At 40.6% G+C, this 20,379-nt stretch overlaps 2 protein-coding genes and 1 non-coding gene across 3 annotated transcripts; 1 reads left to right on the top strand and 2 right to left on the bottom strand.

Annotated features, from left to right (window-relative positions):
* Positions 1-551: 551 nt before the first annotated feature.
* Positions 552-7,711, bottom strand: LOC141845467 (sucrose transport protein SUT2). The gene is made up of 6 exons (XM_074733518.1): positions 7,113-7,711; positions 2,818-3,563; positions 2,684-2,747; positions 2,558-2,601; positions 1,832-2,004; positions 552-911 (listed from the first exon to the last, which is right to left on the bottom strand). The coding sequence occupies exons 1-6, from the start codon at positions 7,624-7,626 to the stop codon at positions 902-904; spliced, it is 1,551 nt and encodes a 516-aa protein (XP_074589619.1). The 5' UTR covers positions 7,627-7,711; the 3' UTR covers positions 552-901.
* Positions 7,712-14,109: 6,398 nt separating this feature from the next.
* Positions 14,110-14,357, bottom strand: LOC141845702 (18S ribosomal RNA). Its single transcript, XR_012603278.1, has one exon. It is a non-coding gene; the product is annotated as an 18S ribosomal RNA (ribosomal RNA).
* A 3,122-nt stretch (positions 14,358-17,479) lies between these two features.
* LOC141845017 (putative xyloglucan endotransglucosylase/hydrolase protein 7) lies at positions 17,480-19,287 on the top strand. The gene is made up of 4 exons (XM_074733019.1): positions 17,480-17,683; positions 17,750-17,850; positions 17,927-18,123; positions 18,769-19,287. Exons 1-4 carry the CDS (start codon positions 17,500-17,502, stop codon positions 19,160-19,162), a joined length of 876 nt encoding a protein of 291 aa, XP_074589120.1. The 5' UTR covers positions 17,480-17,499; the 3' UTR covers positions 19,163-19,287.
* Positions 19,288-20,379: the final 1,092 nt, after the last annotated feature.

The following is a 20,379-nucleotide window of genomic DNA, read 5'->3' as shown; positions in this document are numbered from 1 at the left end:
ATGTCTCACAGAAATAAATTGGAAAGCATAAATAGATCTCATCAGTGGGATAGAGTTAGAGATTTTATATGGGAGGAGATGAAAAATGTGTTTACATTGAAAAGGGGCGGCTTTGTGGGTGTACCTCATTCGTCTCCCATTTATTTTTTATTTTTATATTTTGATAGGCGATTCAACGTATAAGTTTTTCAAACTCTCAGCCAGCATTCTTTACTTCTACAAATTCATCATTTTAACAGTTTTATACTATTAGTTCTATAATCATTTATGAAAAAGTAAACAAAGATTTTGATCCAACTAGATCAGGCAAAAGTCTAATTGTGTAGTAATTCATATAACACAATAAAAAAACATTCTGTAATGAACTCATATAAAACAATAAGAGAAAAACTAAATTACATGGCAACAAGCTCTCCTTCAACTATTCATATAATGCAATAAGAACATGTAATTTGAATTAAGATGATTAAAGAGCACAAGTAGACGCAAAGATTCGTTTTTGGCAGAGGACAAGGAAACAATTATTGAATGTAAGCAATTTGCAAGCAAACTTACAAGTAAATTCCACTCTCTTATTGTGTGTGATATTACAATGTAGGCAATACCATGAAGAATGTAACGACGTTTGCAAGCAAGATAAGAATACAAAAGGGTTTTTTTTTATGGATCTCTCTTTTTTTTTACTCTTTAGGTTGCGCAATCAATAATGGCCACTACCATCTCGGGCTGGAGGCCATCGCGTCTGGCTAAGATTATCCAATCACCCATAATAACTTAAGTAGTCCAGAATGACAAATGACAATCTCCAGTTACGATAGGGCTTCCACGACGTTCTTGCCATCTCTATGTAAATGAGACAATCGAAGGAAGAATAATAATGACAGAAACGCCAGTTATGTGTTCAAAGTCCTGTAGATTAAGTTTTTTTATCAGTTGTCATAGTCAACCACAAACTAAAGCAGAAGAATGAAAACGACATGGTCAAAGAAAAGCCTAGTCTTATCTTGTTGGGATTAAAAGATATTTACTTGAAGAAAGCATACTTGATCATGCATGCAAATCTACTACTTGATTTTACTGTAGTTTTTGGATGTATACTGGCTATTAACTTAATGTAAAGTTGAGAATATTTGCTATAACCATAGATTTTCAGATGGCTTCAATTGCTAAAAATCTCAGGACAAAACATGGGAAAAAAGGGTAAGCTTTCCGTAATAATTTTGGACAGAATTGGTTCAGTCTTAGACTCGAAGTAGGACCAAGTGCATCGTTTGTTTAATGATGTGATCTAGTTGTCTTGATATCTAACCTTTTCTACTCTCTGTTTCAATCATAAAATACATGGGCTCATTACTAACATTGGCTTTTTCGCCAAAGAATAAGAATATCCATACATTTCTGGACCTAGAAGATATTCAATGTTTGAACTTGAAATGTAGATCTCCATAATGTATATTTCACATGAACTAATCCCATGGGATTGAGAATGTAGCTCGCTAAATATATATTTGACATGAACTAATCCCTCAAGATTGGCATTGCCTCTTTTCTTGATGATGAGCTATATGTAATTGCTAATACTTATAGCATTTAAATGTCTTTTAAGAAAGTAAATTTCTTTGGTCTTTCTCTACCCAATAATCAATCAACCTACTTTTCGGTTGTCTATTCTTTCACCCAAGTTAACTACAGCAGACAATTTTAAATAGAAAGCTAGAGAAGAACACATTCCTTAAAAAGTTAGGAAAACAGAATATATGCATGTAAATTCTGTGTAGCAGCTATCCTTTGGCAATCTAGATGGAGCGGTTTTAAAAATAGAAATACTTATCTTGGACCCCTTCGGACAACAGTAGTGGCACGAGTAATGATGGATTGAGGAGGCAGACCAACAATTGCCACAAGACCGCTAGCAAAAGCTGCAATTGCTCCTACAGCAAAAGCTGGTGAATTGCCACCTCCAAATAACTGATCCAAAGGCCCACTTCCAACAGACACAACCATCTGATATAGGACAAAGTTGCATCAGTGACATATCAAAGATAATAAGATTATTGTATTAAATAAGTGATAAGAGGTATATCATAAGATCTACTTCTAATTTTACCTACTGCATTGATATAATAATTTTTAACTGAGATGTAGGACCAAAGGTGCCGTGAGGATTGTATAAAAAACAGTCAAAGGTTCTTAAAAGCTTTCCATGGTAATTTCTACTTTTGTCTACCTTTATCAACAATGGTAAGGATTAAAAAAATGAAAATTACAGAAATGAAAGGGGTGTTAAGATTCTTCAACAAAATTCTGTCATTTCTGTGTTAAACATCTCTAGCAAGGTGAAACACTAAATCAAATGAAAGAGACATGTCATAGACTTTTGACACTTGATTACCTTAAATTCTATACAAAATCAGGGATGAGAATATCACATACAAAAAAATGGTTCGAGTTCACGCAGTAGCTTTGTTGCTACTTGGCCTAAGCCTGCTTGAAATTTGTCATACTTTAATCATTATTCTGTGAATAAAGAAAAATATAGAAGATCGAAAATGTCTACCTGAGGTACAACAATTGCCAGATTCAATATGCCCATTGATAACCCTGTAGCAATGAGAGGTGTTAACGCTAAACAATTTACACATAACAAGGAAAATGCACAAAAAAGAAGTGATGAGCCACTCACCCTGGCCAAGCCCCAACGGTTCTATACGTGCGGATATCATTGCATAAGGAATAGTGTAGGTAACCTGCAAAATAGTAGTTAAACAAGTAACAATATATTTCCATCAACACTAAACAATTACAGAAATCACTTACAGCCAAAGGTGCCCCAAGGATTGTAAAAATAACAAGTGCAGCAATAACAATACCACTTGGAGGAAGACCATTTGGTGGGTAATCAATATTCTTTGCCAGAGAAGATATTATAAGCATTGCAAGAAAACAAAAGAACATGATAATGTTGGAAATTCCCCAAATCAAGCCAGCACCAAACTTCCTGCAGAGTTTTTCCAAAACCACTGAAGTAAAACCTAGAACAATAGAATTTAACATGAGACCAGTAGCCCCCATTCTCACTCCAGTTTGATACATTTGTCCTTCGTCTGGGTCTCCTTTGTAAATTTCCCGGCCCATCCAATCAGTATCAAAAAGGGTGAAGGGAAACCAACCTATCCAAGTAAGTGCAGTCGCAATGAGAACCATCCAAACAGGGAGTGTAAGATACCTACAAGAACCAAATAATTCCCATAGAAAAGCCTCATGTCCATTATCTGACTGCACTGTTGAACCTTCGACAGAAGTCATAACTTTGTTAGCAGAAGAAAGAGGAATTTCCTTTGCTGATGACACACTAATACATGTGGTGATCAAAAGAAGGACAACATCAAGAAGAAAAGCAGATTTGAGGTTGGCACAATTTATGCTGCATGCTGAAGTGACATTGAAGGGAAATATGCTATACCAATGGCTAAATGAGCCAGCAGCAAAGCCAAGTATATTTCCCAGTGCCATGAAGAGTGAAAAGTAAGCATTAGCTACACGTGTCCGTCTGTGATCTTTCCCTGAAATTGCAGGAAAAACATGAAAAATTTGGGATTAGTTAGCTTATCGAGCTTTATGAAACAACTTAAACACTGACCATGTTGGATTTAGATTTTTTCTTTAAGGAGCAAATATAGGAAGTTACTTTAATAAATAATGCTACTGTGGAATCTTAACTTTGTAACCAATTTCTTCGATAGAGGTTGTCTCAACCACTGCAACAAAGGGGTCGTACAACCATGCCAGATTCAGTTAGACTATGGACTAACTAGAATTAGACGTTGACCAAGTTGTTAGGAAACAAATGCTCATGAACTGCTAAGGGTGATTGATGACAGCTCGTTTGACCATGGCTTAATAGTTAACTGAATCAAATCTGAATTATAATTTATGCTTACTCACACAAGGACACAACCCTGAACAATACAAAGGATCAGCTAATCTTTAAGGGGGGCAAGCTCCTTGGTGATCTCACTCTGAGGACTGTAAGGGCTGAACCTATGGGGTTGGATAAACTTAAAACAATATCAGTCTCTATTGAGATGAGCCCTTATATCCATAAAATTTAGTATGACATCCTCCCCACGAACATTGTTTATATCATCCTTTATAGGCTTAGACTTTATGATCTCTTGATAACTCATAACAGGAGAGAAAATGCTTGTCTTTAAATACACTGAGCAAACTATCAAACTATTGCCGATCCAACCTAATCTCCTAACCTAATTGAACCAAGATATAGGTTAACTTAGCATAACAAAAATCAAGGAAAGCTAGTGCCCAATCAGCCAGTCTATTAGGGCTATTTGGGTTTTCGCCATATTCCTGATGCCTACTCCCAAACCCTCCTAGCCCTAATGACTTCATGATCGAGGAACCTCCAAGACCAAGAAAGTTGAGGGGCATAGGCTTGAGAACATGGCAGTGAGGCATTCGTAAGTCTTGGAGGCGCAAACTTTCTTTGATTTTGTTATGCATGATCTGACCTGACCATTCTGACATTGGTGTTTTCCTTGCTCTTGCCACAGTCGGCCTTGAGTGGGCTTGACATGCATTAAGATTGTTTTACTTATCTTGTGCCAAGCTTGATTAGGCCATTTCTGACATTGGTGTTTGGTCTGACCCTACTTGTTGCCTTGTGCACCGTTAATGGTGTTTGAGTTTCAACCCCTTTTTGAGAAAGGGATTTTACCCTAGGAAATCCAAATGAGGGTTAGAGTCTGATCCGGTTTGAGAGTAAATTCAATCCTATGAGTCATCGAGTCAAAGTTCATATTCACGATTTGAAGGCAATGGGTAAAAGATATTCGGCAACAAATTTTTAGTGGTAACACATCTGCATAGTCCTCAAGAAATTGTTTGTTAACCTAGAGAAGTGCCCCTTTTGATAGCCACATGCTCTCTTGGGTTTGTTTTCTCCACAAAGGGCATTTTGTAACGACCCGGCCCGTTCGCCCGTGGGAATTCTACTTATCCCGACCTCTATTTTTCTGTGGGTGGGCCGTCGACCATCGACCATGCCGTTACCTACTAGGACTTTCCACCCCTGCCCAGTGGATTTTTGCCTTCCCCAGATTCGAATTCTAGACCTGCAGGCTAAAGTCCTAAAGTTCCTTGAATCTGATAACCAAGTGAGAAGAGCCATGATCCAGATCTTTTTTATTGTAACGACCCGGCTCGTCTGCCCGTGAGAATTCTACTTATCCCGACCCCTATTTTTCTGTGGGTCATGGACCGTCGACCATCGACCGTGCAGTTACCTACTAGGACTTTCCACCCCGTCCAGTGGATTTTTGCCTTCCCTAGATTCGAACTCTAGACCTGCAGGCTAAAGTACTAAAGTTAGATTTGAACTCTAGACCTGCAGGCTAAAGTACTAAAGTTCCTTGAATCTGGTAACCAGATTCAAGAAACTTTAGTATTTTAGCCTGCAGGTCTAGAGTTCGAATCTGGGGAAGGCAAAAATCCATTGGGCAGGGGTGGAAAGTCTTAGTAGGTAACGGCACGGTCGATGGTCGACGACCCATGACCCATAGAAAAATAGGAGTCGGGATAAGTAGAATTCCCATGGGCGGACGGGCCGGGTCGTTACAATAAAAAAGATCTTTCAATCATGGCTCTTCTCACTTGGTTATCAGATTCAACAGGACTTTAGCCTGCAGGTCTAGAATTCGAATCTGGGGAAGGCAAAAATTATCCCAGGTAACGGCATGGTTGATGGTCGACGTCCCACAGAAAAATAGAGGTCGGGATATAGAATTCCCACGGGCATTTCAAACCCAAGAGAGCATGTGGCTATCAAAAGGGGCACTTCCTAACAAAAATTTCTTGAGGACTATGCAGATGTGTTACCACTAAAAATTTGTTGCCGAATATCTTTTACCCATTGCCTTCAAATCGTGAATATGAACTTTGACTCGATGACTCATAGGAGAATTTACTCCTCGAACCCTCATTTAGATTTCCTAATTAAAAAGGGGTTCATTATTGCACTGTCAGAAATGGCCTAATCAAGTGTATTTTTAGATTTATTTATTTTTTAAAGTAATAGATAATCAAGTTAGATTTTTATGAAGAATTGATTCTATTGCCAACCTATTAAAGTGATTCAGATCCATTGTATTGAATCATCTTTTACTTAATAATATTTATTTTTAAAAAATGATAAATCCCAATTAGCCTCATTGACTATCTCTGGGGGTGACCGGCCCGGCCCTACGGAAGTTTCCCACCGGCCACCAGGGTAAATCAGGAAGTGCACGCAACGGCCAGCCCAGACGCCCAGCATCCTTTGATTGCGCTTCCCATTTGGAGGAAAATTCATACAAAGTTCCATGAGTAGAGTTGTTTTTGGCACTGTAGACCTTCAGTTCAATGGTTCATTGACTCCTTAAGTTGTATTTCGCCTCCCTAATATTATTATTTTTTGTTTTCTTATGATCGTATCTTAATCAACATTTCTAGTTCATGGAATAAAAATTGAGCATGGATAGTGTCGATGCCCTAACTTGACAGAAGTGTTAGGTGTAGTGTGTAATCTCATTTTAGTACTTCTAGGTTTAGGCTTTCATCTTGAGTTTATGCTTACCCATGTAAAGATGATGATTTTATTATAATGTGATCTGATACTTCTTGTTGCCGAAGTCAATAATGCGTGTCAATATGAAAAGAATAGACATTCAGAAAAGTGGCTAAGTGGCAGTCCATGTCGCCCACCAACAGCGAGAGGGATTTTTGTAGTATTTGGGAGAAGTGGTCCTTAAGATGGCTATTCTTGTATTTTTGTGATTCACAATCCTACAGATTAAGCTACCTATCTTCCGACGCTGCTACACACATTGCACCAAATTCAGAACCGTTTCTCTGCTTCCAAACTAGAACCGCTGTCTGAAGGATAAATGTCGATCGAAAACACCGGAAGTCACTCCGCAGTTTTACTTGTCTAATCTAAGTGAAATTTGATCATGTGTGGACAACCCAAAAATCACAACAGGGGACTTCTGGCAATCGAAAAATCACTTTGAAAGAAGCTAGATCGACGAAGGCAGAGTAGATGAATATCAACGAACCTGTGAGATCTGCAAGCAGGGCTCTGCAGGGGCCCTGGGTAGTGTTGTTCCCCACGTCGAGAAGCCAAAACCCTACTAGATAGACAGCGATCGCCCCGTACCGCGTCTCCCCGCCTCCGGGATCGCCGAGGATGCGGCCGATGTCCGCGGAGTATCCGACCAAGAGAACGGATAGAGCAATGGACAAGGCTCCGCCGATTATAAAGGGCCGGCGGCGGCCTAGCGAACTAGCGCACCGATCGCTCATGTGGCCGACGAAGGGCTGGACAAGGAGGCCCGAGAGAGGCCCGCAGAGCCACACGAGGCTCGCGAACTGGTGGGGAATCCCAAGCTCCTGCACGTAGGGGGTGAGAAGCGAGAGCTGGAGCGCCCATCCGAACTGCACGCCGCACGCGACCGACGCGACCCGGAGCAGCACCCGCCGCGACACCTTGGGCGGCGCCGCCAGCAACGCATCCCTACCAACCGCCGCCCCCGACTCCGCCGCCGGTCTCTGCCGTCCGGGCAAGGCCATCGCCGACCCTAGTCCTCCGTCCTCTCGCGATCTCCCTGCCCTCTCTCCTCTTTAGTAGCTTCCTCACGCCAACAGCGCAGCAGGCTGCGACATGCAGCATTAGAAAAGGAAAGAAGCCGAGAAAGCTACGTAACAGTTCTTTAATCCGGAATAAAACGGGCCCGAAAGCGATCTGTTACGAAGCAAATAACTGCAGGAGTTGGACTCCGTTCCGCCACCCAACTCGTCGTTTTGTGGTCGTCGCTGGCAGATGCTGTGGACCCGACTCCTCTCCTACCTGTCGCCACTCTCCTTTAGCGGGCCCCAGCGATCCGGTGGGTGAGGGTGACCGCGACCGCGTCGCTTAGGCCGGCAGGAATTTGCAAAGTAGGCGGGCTAACGTGTTACACGTTTTATATCAGGCACAAAACCCCGCTATATCGAACCCGTTACAGAGTGGGGAAAGCGTGGAATGGCCATCCAACGGCTCTGTTCTGATCACTTTTTTTAATCAACTTTCGAAATTTTAATTTATCTCAATTTGCAGGGACTGAGGGTGTAGTTTGAAATAAACTAAATTAAGTGGACGAATTTAGAACAAATGTAATCCAGACGGGCGCATTTATTAATCCCAGGAGTCGATTATGGAGTGAGTCGCACTCAACGGGGCAGGTACGATGAGGCAGAACTAAAACGCCATCGACGCGTCCGCAACCACCGAAAAGTATACCAGAAATGCTATTGGACTTGATGTCGAAGTCAACGGGCCCTTTTCCGTGGGTAAACTCGGCGGCCCCATGTGGGCCCCGGGGGCGGCGGGATTAGATGCTGCCTCGGGACTCGGGAGGCCCATTTGGGGCACGTGTTGGTCCCCCACCCCCCAAAGTAGATTATCAGAATTTAATTTCAAAATGTTTTTTTTTGTTTTTTCTTAAATAAATAAATCTGTTTCGAGCTGCTTTTGTTATTCCATTAGACTGAATTCGATAAATTAATTTATAATCAATATTAATATTATTTGATATATAAGAAGTTCATGGGCTTTGAAAAAATAGTTAAAGAAATGTGACAATTAGGCCCATCGGAGCCCAGCCTGTCAATAGAAATCGAACGGCCACGATCCAAACAGCAAATCATCCGGCGGCTTGCCGTGTCTCAACCAATGGCAGCTTGGCTCGCATCATTCTCTCGCTTCTCATTGCCCCATTGTTTCCACGTCATTCTTCAAGTAATATTCTTGCTCCTTTATTTAAATAAGGACCATTACTCGCCTCCCATTTCGATTAAAAAACACTTTTTTAATTTCCTTCTCTGTGCATCCTATGGGTGGGAAAAAATACCGAATTTTCGATATACCGCACATACCATACCGATATTTACCGTCCATACCGAAAATTTCGATATACCGAAAATTTCGGTACGGTATAATACCGTACCGAATTTTTCGGTATCGGTATCGGTATGAAATTATTATTTTTCGGTATTTCGGTATATACCGAAACACCTATTATATATCCTCTTATAAATTATTTATTATTTTTAAAATTGATATTGGGTACGGTATTTCGGTATGATCGATATACCGAACATTTTTATACGATCGGTCGGTTGGTCGGTATTTCGGTATGATCGGTATGATCGGTATACCGAACATTTTGATCGGTATGCATTTTATACTATACTGAAAATTCGGTATACCGAATTTTCGATATACCGAAATTCCGGTATACCGAATTTTCGGTATGGTAACGGTATAGATTTTTTTTATGCCGAAATTTTCGGTACGGTATACGGTATCGTATGTAAAATTCAGTATACCGTACCGACCCAGCCCTAGCCCCAGCGCCCTCACAATCGAATCCCTCAAATCCTGCAATGGCAAAACCAGATCCAAGATTAAATCAAGGGAGTCCAAATCTAGAGTAGAAAAATCAGAAAAATTAGTGGTTTGCTTACCGAAATTGCTCGTCCGGGAGACGCTCTCGAGGAGATCAGACCCTAACAAAATTAGGGCTATTTGGGTTTTCGCCATATTCCTGATGCCTACTCCCAAACCCTCCTAGCCCTAATGACTTCATGATCGAGGAACCTCCAAGACCAAGAAAGTTGAGGGGCATAGGCTTGAGAACATGGCAGTGAGGCATTCGTAAGTCTTGGAGGCGCAAACTTTCTTTGATTTTGTTATGCATGATCTGACCTGACCATTCTGACATTGGTGTTTTCCTTGCTCTTGCCACACTCGGCCTTGAGTGGGCTTGACATGCATTAAGATTGTTTTACTTATCTTGTGCCAAGCTTGATTAGGCCATTTCTGACATTGGTGTTTGGTCTGACCCTACTTGTTGCCTTGTGCACCGTTAATGGTGTTTGAGTTTCAACCCCTTTTTGAGAAAGGGATTTTACCCTAGGAAATCCAAATGAGGGTTAGAGTCTGATCCGGTTTGAGAGTAAATTCAATCCTATGAGTCATCGAGTCAAAGTTCATATTCACGATTTGAAGGCAATGGGTAAAAGATATTCGGCAACAAATTTTTAGTGGTAACACATCTGCATAGTCCTCAAGAAATTGTTTGTTAACCTAGAGAAGTGCCCCTTTTGATAGCCACATGCTCTCTTGGGTTTGTTTTCTCCACAAAGGGCATTTTGTAACGACCCGACCCGTTCGCCCGTGGGAATTCTACTTATCCCGACCTCTATTTTTCTGTGGGTCATGGGCCGTCGACCATGACCATGTCGTTACCTACTAGGACTTTCCACCCCTGCCCAGTGGATTTTTGCCTTCCCCAGATTCGAATTCTAGACCTGCAGGCTAAAGTCCTAAAGTTCCTTGAATCTGATAACCAAGTGAGAAGAGCCATGATCCAGATCTTTTTTATTGTAACGACCCGGCTCGTCTGCCCGTGAGAATTCTACTTATCCCGACCCCTATTTTTCTGTGGGTCATGGACCGTCGACCATCGACCGTGCCGTTACCTACTAGGACTTTCCACCCCGTCCAGTGGATTTTTGCCTTCCCTAGATTCGAACTCTAGACCTGCAGGCTAAAGTACTAAAGTTAGATTTGAACTCTACCCCGTCCAGGCTAAAGTACTAAAGTTCCTTGAATCTGGTAACCAGATTCAAGGAACTTTAGTACTTTAGCCTGCAGGTCTAGAGTTCGAATCTGGGGAAGGCAAAAATCCATTGGGCAGGGGTGGAAAGTCTTAGTAGGTAACGGCACGGTCGATGGTCGACGGCCCATGACCCATAGAAAAATAGGAGTCGGGATAAGTAGAATTTCCACGGGCGGACGGGCCGGGTCGTTACACATTTCAATATGACAACAACAACAATCAAGCGTTATCCCACTAGATGGGGTCGGCTATAGAGGGCATTTCGATAGACCCTAACAAAATTAGGACACTCAAGAATTGCCTCGAACTCCATAATTAATTCATATTGCACTCAAGCTTAGTGTTTTTAGATTTATTTATTTTTTAAAATAATAGATAATCAAGTTACATTTTTATGAAGAATTGATTCTATTGCCAACCTATAAAAGGGATTCAGATCCATTGTATTGAATCATCTTTTACTTAATAATATTTATTTTAGTTCCATGAGTAGAGTTGTTTTTGGCACTGTAGGCCTTCAGTTCAATGGTTCATTGACTCCTTAAGTTGTATTTCGCCTCCCTAATATTATTATTTTTTGTTTTCTTATGATCGTATCTTAATCTACATTTCTAGTTCATGGAATAAAAATTGAGCATGGATAGTGTCGATGCCCTAACTTGACAGAAGTGTTAGGTGTAGTGTGTAATCTCATTTTAGTACTTCTAGGTTTAGGCTTTCATCTTGAGTTTATGCTTACCCATGTAAAGATGATGATTTTATTATAATGTGATCTGATACTTCTTGTTGCCGAAGTCAATAATGCGTGTCAATATGAAAAGAATAGACATTCAGAAAAGTGGCTAAGTGGCAGTCCATGTCGCCCACCAACAGCGAGAGGGATTTTTGTAGTATTTGGGAGAAGTGGTCCTTAAGATGGCTATTCTTGTATTTTTGTGATTCACAATCCTACAGATTAAGCTACCTATCTTCCGACGCTGCTACACACATTGCACCAAATTGAGAACCGTTTCTCTGCTTCCAAACTAGAACCGCTGTCTGAAGGATGAATGTCGATCGAAAACACCGGAAGTCACTCGGCAGTTTATTAGGGCTATTTGGGTTTTCGCCATATTCCTGATGCCTACTCCCAAACCTGTCAACGGGCCCTCTGCCGTGGGTAAACTGGGCGGTCCCATGTGGGCCCCGGGGGCGGCGGGATTAGATGCTGCCTCGGGAGGCCCATTTGGGGCACGTGTTGGTCCCCCACCCCCAAAAGTAGGCGAATTTTCGGTATACCGCATATACCATACCGATATTTACCGTCCATATCGAAAATTTCCATTACTCGCCTCCCATTTCGATATACCGAAAAATTTTTCGGTACGGTATTATACCGTATCGAAATTTTCGGTATCGGTAACGGTATTGGGTACGGTATTTCAATTATTTTTATTGTTCGGTATTTCGGTATAGCAACATTTTGATCGCCGTACCGAAATTATCAGTATGGTACCAAAATTTTCAATATTTTCTCAAAATTTGATATAAACAGTTGAAGTATGTCAATTAATTTTCTAATAAATTGTTGTTGGCAAGTCATAATAAACACTAAACATAATTGTCTGAGACCATGTTTTCATCTTGGTGGTCTTTGTACATGTTTGAGTGCCAAAGATGTGAAGTCCTTTATCATCAATACTGACAATCATTTATAACATTAGTCAAGTTTGCTTTAAAGTTTTTATGTTTAAATGTACATGGTGTGTGTGTTTGACCAAGGTATGTTGCAGGATGTAAACCTTTGTCACTTTCTTCAATGCTATTCATCAACTGAACTTCCTCAGAGGCCTTTGGTGGAGAAGCTTGTTAGGGAGCTCTGTCGTAGACTGGTGAGAGATTTTTTTTTTGTTGTTGTTGTTTTCCATTTTCATGTTTGTAGTTTCGTGTAATCTTGTGTTTGTGATCTATAAGTTACCACATTATGCCAAATTGTACCCTTGCTCCATTAACTTATAGGCATGGTTATAAGATTGCATCTACACAGGAAACTCTTTTGTTTTCTTTCTGCAAAATGCATGCCATTTGATAGCCATTTCGAGCATGATAACACTGAAGACCACAAATCTTTTCTTATTAGTAACTGTGATTATTCACCAAATTATACTCTAGACAGGAAAGTCTTGTTTTCTTTCTGTCAAATTGTACACTGAGGGCGTAGATGTATTAAGAAGTATATTAATTTTGATTTGAAATAATTTAGAGTTTTTTAGATTCATTAGTCAATTTTAGAGTTGATGGACTTAAAATTAAAATCAATGTATTTTTAAAAGTCTTCTAATATATCAATGTCCTCGTATCTAAATTTGACCGTGTAAATTTAAAATAGTAATTTTTAAATTCATAAAGGTAGTTTATTATAAGATTAGAATGATAATATTTATTAATTATAATCATTAATGGGTTCTTATGATTCTCTTCATCGAAAAATATTAAATTTTTGAATGTTATAGGTCTATTAGAAGTTTTGTTCGAAATTGGTTAAGAATGAGTTGTGTCATTTCAGTAGTATAAAAATTAGGTATGTGAAATAAAAATCTCTAAATCTAGCTGTAACGATCCGACCCGTCCGCCCATGAGAATTCTACTTATTCTGACTCCTATTTTTCTGTGGGTCATGGGCCGTCGACTGTGCCGTTACCTACTAGGACTTTTTTCCACTCCTGCTCAGTGGATTTTTACCTTCCCCAGATTCGAACTCTAGACTTGCAGGTTAAAGTAGTTTCTTGAATCTAGTAACCAAGACCGGCCCGTCCACCCGTGGGAATTCTACTTATCCTGATCCCTATTTTTCTGTGGGTCATGGACCGTCGACCATCGACCGTGCCGTTACCTACTAGGCCTTTCCACCCCTGTCTAGTGGATTTTTGTCTTTCTCAGATTCGAACTCTAGACCTGCAGGCTAAAGTACTAAAGTTTCTTGAATCTGGTAACCAAGTGAGACTCACTTGGTTACCAGATTCATAAACTTTAGTACTTTAGCCTGCAGGTCTAGAGTTCGAATCTGGGAAAGAAAAAAATCCACTAGGCAGGGGTGGAAAGGCCTAGTAGGTAACGGCACGGTCGACGGTCCATGATCCACAGAAAAATAGGGGTCAGGATAAGTAGAATTCCCACGGACGGACGGGCCGGGTCGTTATACTAGTTGTATGGTTTATTAAATTGCAATAAAAGATCATATGCTGACTTTGGACATCTTTTACAGTTAATTTCATATTTATATGTATAGAGGTAAATTAAAATAGATTCTCATGAGATTGAGATTCGAGTCCTCAAGTTATAGTTAAGTTGGTTACGATGGAGTAGAATTGTAGAAGAGGGTAAGGGTTCGAATCTTGACGAAGTCGGGATAATATCTTCACTCTGGGCCGTGTCTCAGTCCCAGTGTGGTTGATCATCCTCTCGGACCAACTACTGATCATCACCTTGGTAAGCTATTGCCTCACCAACTAACTAATCAGACGCGAGCCCCTCCTCGGGTGGATTCCTCCTTTTGCTCCTCAGCCTACGGGGTATTAGCAACCGTTTCCAGTTGTTGTTCCCCTCCCGAGGGCAGGTTCTTCCGCGTTACTCACTCTTATGATTACTCACCCGTTCGCCACTGGAAACACCACTTCCCATCCGACTTGCATGTGTTAAGCATGCCGCCAGCAATTTATTTTTTCAGAAGGTTGTTGTGAGGTTGTTAGAACGATGAATTTTATCTTTTTAATTTATCTTTATTTACTATGATAATTCTACCACATCATGATCATTATGGCCCTAGGGCTGTACGATTTAGTAAACGGTTTAGTAAAATGTCTGGATGGTGACTGTCCTTATGCCTACTTTATTATCAAGTGTGTTGTCATGTTCAACTGTAGATCATTTATGCCAAGCCGGCCATTCTTGCTTTCTACAAAGTCAGAATTTTTGGACCGGTTGGTTCGAATCGATTTTTGGACCGGTTGGTTTAATGGATGTCGGTGATGGTTCTACGGAATGCAATTCCATAGAAAAGTCAAAAGCGACAGCTTGATTCGGATGAATAACTCAAATTTGACTACTCCTCCAATTCGATCTAGCTTAGATTCCGTTTGTCGTGTGTGTGTTTATTATTATTCTTTTTAATGTTTATGCATAAAAAAAAAATTCAAAAATTCCCTTTTAATAGGTATAAGGAAAAATAAATTGAAAATTCTTCTTCTTCCATTAACAAAATTCTTGATTTTATTGATAAAATTTTTGTTTCTTCCATTTTACATCCTAATTTATGCAAGTCGATTTATTTAACAAGGTGACCTAGTTGAATGATTGAAATGGAGACGAGCAAGGCTAAGTGAGGTTGAGTTGGTCGAACGACCTGTTGAGCTTGGGGTTAGTTAGGTTTGGTGAGATAGTCAAGTGAGCAAGCTAAGTGTGTTACAAGACTAAATGAGTTGAGTAGATCAGATAGTTTATGAGTCGAGGGTAGTCAAATATGAGCGAGTCAATCGATCAATCAAGTTGACAAACCATTTGGTTTGTGAGGTTCAATCTATTCAAATGGGTTAGTCAATCTATATTCTTGGTCAGTGTAATGCATATAGCAACTTTGAACTAATTAGGATGTTCAAGTCGGACGACAACCTTAGACGGGTTGGATCATCTAGTGTAAGAGGTGAAATAGAAAAGACATTATTAGACCTTTGATGTAAGATTCAAAATCTCTTACCTTTTGAGAATGAAGGCTAAGAAAGTCCTTATCTAGCCTTTCGACGTAAAGACAAGAACTTGCACATTTGAATGCAAGAGGTGGAATGAAGAAATCGTGCTATCATAGCCTTTCGTGGGGCATTAATTCGCATCTTGTAAGATAGGAATCGAGTAGTCCTCGACATTAAGTGTAACACTTTCAAGAGGACCACAATTTTGAACATCCTCTTAGATTCAATCGCTCGGTTGATTGAACTATGAACCTAAACACCAAACAAAGCTATCAAAGAAAGTTGAAGTTAGATCTATCCAAGTACATTGAGATCAATGCGATTGGTCCTCCCCTAACTCGGCTGGACCAACATTGATTAACTCACTCGGGTCGCTATACTATTTTCGATATTCTTTTATAAATTATTTATTTATATTTTGTGTGAGAATAGCAATAAGGCATGGTAGTTGATGTGTCGTAATCTTACAGCTTTTGCACTTGGATTCATATATAGATGCAGTTAATAGGCATATATAGCTTGTCTTCTTATATTGATTGATCAAATCTTTAATTTCCAAAAATATATTGCCAATAATCATGTCTTAAATTATACAGCACATTTTCGTCCTAAAAAAAATATATTATTATTAAAAATAAAAAATCACTCATTTCTTTTAGTAAATATATTAAACTGTTTTGTCGGTTCGCCTCCAATAATAATCGAAATAATTATTTATTTTGAGAATATTATTGGGGTGGCCCACCGCCGCTCCGGATGGGATCGCAGGCAGCGGACCCCGCATGACGTGGCGCAGGTCGTATGGAGTCAAATGTTTTTTCTTCTTCCCATTTTATTTCGCCGAGGATGACGACGGTACACGTCAGCATCGGGTTACTTCGTCCGCCGACAAGTCTGCGTGAGATCCGCATACATCCATCCTTTTCGACTTTTCAATCCGGTCGCACGCAAAAAAAAAAAATAAAATAAAATAAAATAATTTTTTAGTATTATTTTTTAATTCAGTAAATAAAATTAATTTGTTATTATGACATGTAAAAAAATGGACCTCGTTTTAGTGTTCATTTTCAAATAAAGTTAAATGGATATCACTTTAATAATTTTATTCTTTAAAAACTCTTGATTTTGTAGTAGTATAATTATTATAATATGTAAAAACTGCTTAATAACTGTGAATTTAAAATTTATGTTATGTAGAAGCTACTAATAACTATTATCATATATTTAAAATGAGTTTATAGCATAGGATTTATATCGTATGAACGTTACTTAGTAGTTGTCACAACGTATATAAACTATTCGGTATCGATTATAATATATTTAGGATAAGTTTACGATTTAAGATTTAGAGTTTTTGAATAATATTATATCAAAATACCATTTATCAACTTAGTCAAACTTACGTAAACTTCATCAAAATTATTTTAAAATAGTCATAAAAATTATTATAAAGCTACTACAGTCTAAACATTATAAATATATTATAGCAGCTACTAGATAACTTTTATATATTATAACAGTTATTCGATAGCTTTCACAAATGGTAACATTTATTTATTTACACAATTAAAATTTTAAATTTTACATTCATCCTAAATGTATTGTAATAGTTATTGGAAAACTTCTAGATATTATAATAGCTACTAACTACAATAACACTAGATAAGAGATATTTTAAGGTAAAATATAGAATGCTCATTTGTTTATTTTTTGTTTTTTTTTTGAAAAAAAAAACGCTTATTTGATGGGTTTCCCTCGATTTGGGGCGTCCTCTTGATTTTAGATTCGAAATTATTATTTTGGAATATTCGGAATTGCTAGTGAATTATGAGTCCGATCCGGCGAGAAAAGACAGCGCGAGCGTTGGGAGAGTAAGTGAGCGGGCCCCGCCGACGGCTCGCCCTGAGCTGGAAGGCAAGCCCATTTGTTGCGGGACCCACCCTCCGGGTAAGGTTTTTACAGAACCCCCAACCCCAGTTCTTCCCGCTATAAAATCCACCCGCCACTCCGCAGTCCCACGCACTGAACCGGAAAAATCGACCGGGTTAAACGGACCGATGGACCGGAGCCGCTGCGACTACTTCTACCTCCTCTCCGCCCTCCTCCTCCTCCCTCTGTTCGCCCTCGCCGGCGCTCGCCCGGCCAGCTTTCTGCAAGACTTCCGGGTCTACTTCGCCGGAACCCACATACGGCAGATGGAAGGCGGCTCGGCGGTCCAGTTGATGCTCGACCCTTCTTCCGGTAATTAACGCTTAATCACTCCCGTTAATACCGCCATTATCGACTCTAATCGGCCCCGTCGCTCAGGCTGCGGGTTCTCTTCGAAGAAGATGTACCACTTCGGCCGCGTCAGCATGAAGATCAAGCTCATTCCAGGCGACTCCGCCGGCACCGTCACCGCCTTCTACGTCCGTACCATTAACGCCTAATTAATCGCCAGGATAATTAATTACGCAGATAATTAACCCATGGGCGCACGTGCAGATGAACTCGGACACCGACTCGGTCCGGGACGAGTTGGACTTCGAGTTCCTGGGGAACCGGACCGGCCAGCCGTACACGGTCCAGACCAACGTTTACGCTCACGGGAAGGGCGACCGGGAGCAGCGGGTCAACCTCTGGTTCGACCCGTCCAAGGAATACCACAATTACTCCATCACGTGGAACCGGAAACAAGTCTTGTAATTAACCCAACGTGTGTTTTGATCTGCTGCGCGACGGTTTCCTACGCGCGCGTGCGCGACAACATGATCGTGAAAATCTGACCGTCCAAAATTGGGAATGTACAGTATTTTCTTCCGCCAACCCCCAGCCACTGTTCCTGCCGCCACGTCGCCGTCCGGCCACCGCCGGCCGCCAGACCGGGCCCGATCAACGGCTCACTCGTTGGCACACCGGCCGGCACCGAATTCCGACCAGATTCGACCGGAAATCGCCGCCAGTGGCACACAGCCACTGTGGGCCAAATCGCGGTCGATTTTTGACCAAATCACGGTCGGAGATCGGCCGAGGAAGGACCACCGGCGGTCCTTCCTCAGCCGCGATTTGGCCCACAGTGGCCGTGTGCCACTGGCGGCGATTTCCGGCCGAATTCCGGCCACATTACGATCGGAATCCGATGCCTGCCGGTGAGCCGGCGAGTGGGCCGTCAATCGGGCCCGGTCCGGCGCCCGACGGTGGCTGGACGGTTACATGACGGCGGGAACAGTGGCTGGGGGTCGGAGTGTCACGTACGGGTCGCGTAAATACCCGTCGAGAAAATTCGAACCCAACGTTTACCGCGTTTTAATCGAGGATTAATTAATAAGATGCGGGCGGCGCTGCAGGTTCGCCGTCGACGACGTGCCGATCCGGGTGTACAAGAACAACGAGGCGGTGGGGGTGGCTTACCCGACGGCGCAGCCCATGCGGGTGTACTCGACGCTGTGGGAGGGCGACGACTGGGCGACGCGCGGCGGGATGGAGAAGATCGACTGGAGCAAGGCGCCGTTCTACGCGTACTACAAGGACTTCGACATCGAGGGCTGCGACGTCCCCGGCGCCGGCGCCGCCTGCGTCGCCGACCAGCGCAACTGGTGGGAGGCGCCGGAGCACCGCCAGCTCAGCCCCGAGCAGGCCAGGAAGTACCGCTGGGTGCGGACCAACTTCATGATCTACGACTACTGCACCGACAAGGCGCGCTACCCGGTGCCGCCGCGCGAGTGCCTCGCCGGAATCTGAGCCCCGCCGCCCCCGGCGGACCACGTGCGCGGCGGCGGTCGCATGCATGGCTAATGAAGCTTTTGCATGAGTGTATAAACATAATGTGATTTATGTGGTTATATAATAAGTGGTTTATAATATAATAGCTTAATTAAGCGAGATTTGACCAGTAATATTATGATTACGTTTGACTTTTTGACCTTTAGAAATTTTAATGGTGATAGATTAAGTCTTAAGAGTCATGATTGAAATGTTGACGAAGTCAACGGCTTGACCGACATGTTTCATTAATGGTAGGAAATTCACATGCAGCCAATAAATAGTTGCAGAGATGACATTCATCACACGTCAGTAAAGGAATATTGTATTGTTAAATGAATTTTAAAATAGATAAAATAATTAAGTTTCCAAAAGAAAATAAAAAAGAAAAAAAAATTATGCTCTTTTGATTTAAAATGATTCGAAATTTCCACTCTGTTTCCATCGTAATAAATACGTCATTATTGGGAAAGTGACGTATATTATGGATGTGACATTTTACTGAAGAGTGCATTTAAGTTTGATAATTATCAAACCGGTCACTGGAGTTTCAGATTTATGAAAGGATGCAATTTAATTTTAAAATATTATTTAAACGCTTTTAAAAACATTTAGAAATATTTTAATAACCTTTCATCGTTTGACTACTAAAATATGTTAGGCATTTAAAAAGTTAATAAATACACTTTGGTGATTTTCTATTGGTCAGAATTAAAAAAATAAAGTCATTAATAGTCTCCAAGGAGCATCATAAACACGATAATTGTCTTTTAATGTTTATTCATATTCTTATATATTTATTTTCAGCATTAAAAGGCTATTAAGGTGTCACAACTAAAAACACCTTAATAACCTTCTATTGGTCAAAATAGCAAAATCACCATTATTTTTATAATGCTCTCGTAAATATATCCATGTCTTTATTTTTGTTTTTATTCCTAATAAAATACTGTGTTTTTACAAAAATAACAATGATTTTTTATGATAAAAATGATAAAGACAAAAAGTTTAAGGACATGCCCAGATGTCCCATTTTATTTATTTATTTTTTATCAAAAACACATCTTATCCTATTGTTTTATGCATGTTTATTTAAATATTCTATGGCACTATTCAGTATTATTATCTCTTATCTATATTTTAAAATATAATTTTTTGAATTGATCCTCCATTATAACAATTATAATTTTATATCT

The sequence above is a fragment of the Curcuma longa genome, chromosome 14, assembly GCF_044706935.1.
Source record: "Curcuma longa cultivar G26 ecotype Majalengka, Jawa Barat chromosome 14, ITB_CL_G26_1.1, whole genome shotgun sequence".
Classification (NCBI taxonomy): domain Eukaryota; kingdom Viridiplantae; phylum Streptophyta; class Magnoliopsida; order Zingiberales; family Zingiberaceae; genus Curcuma; species Curcuma longa.
Note: the sequence above shows the minus strand (reverse complement) of the source record. Positions and strands in the feature narration are given on the sequence as shown.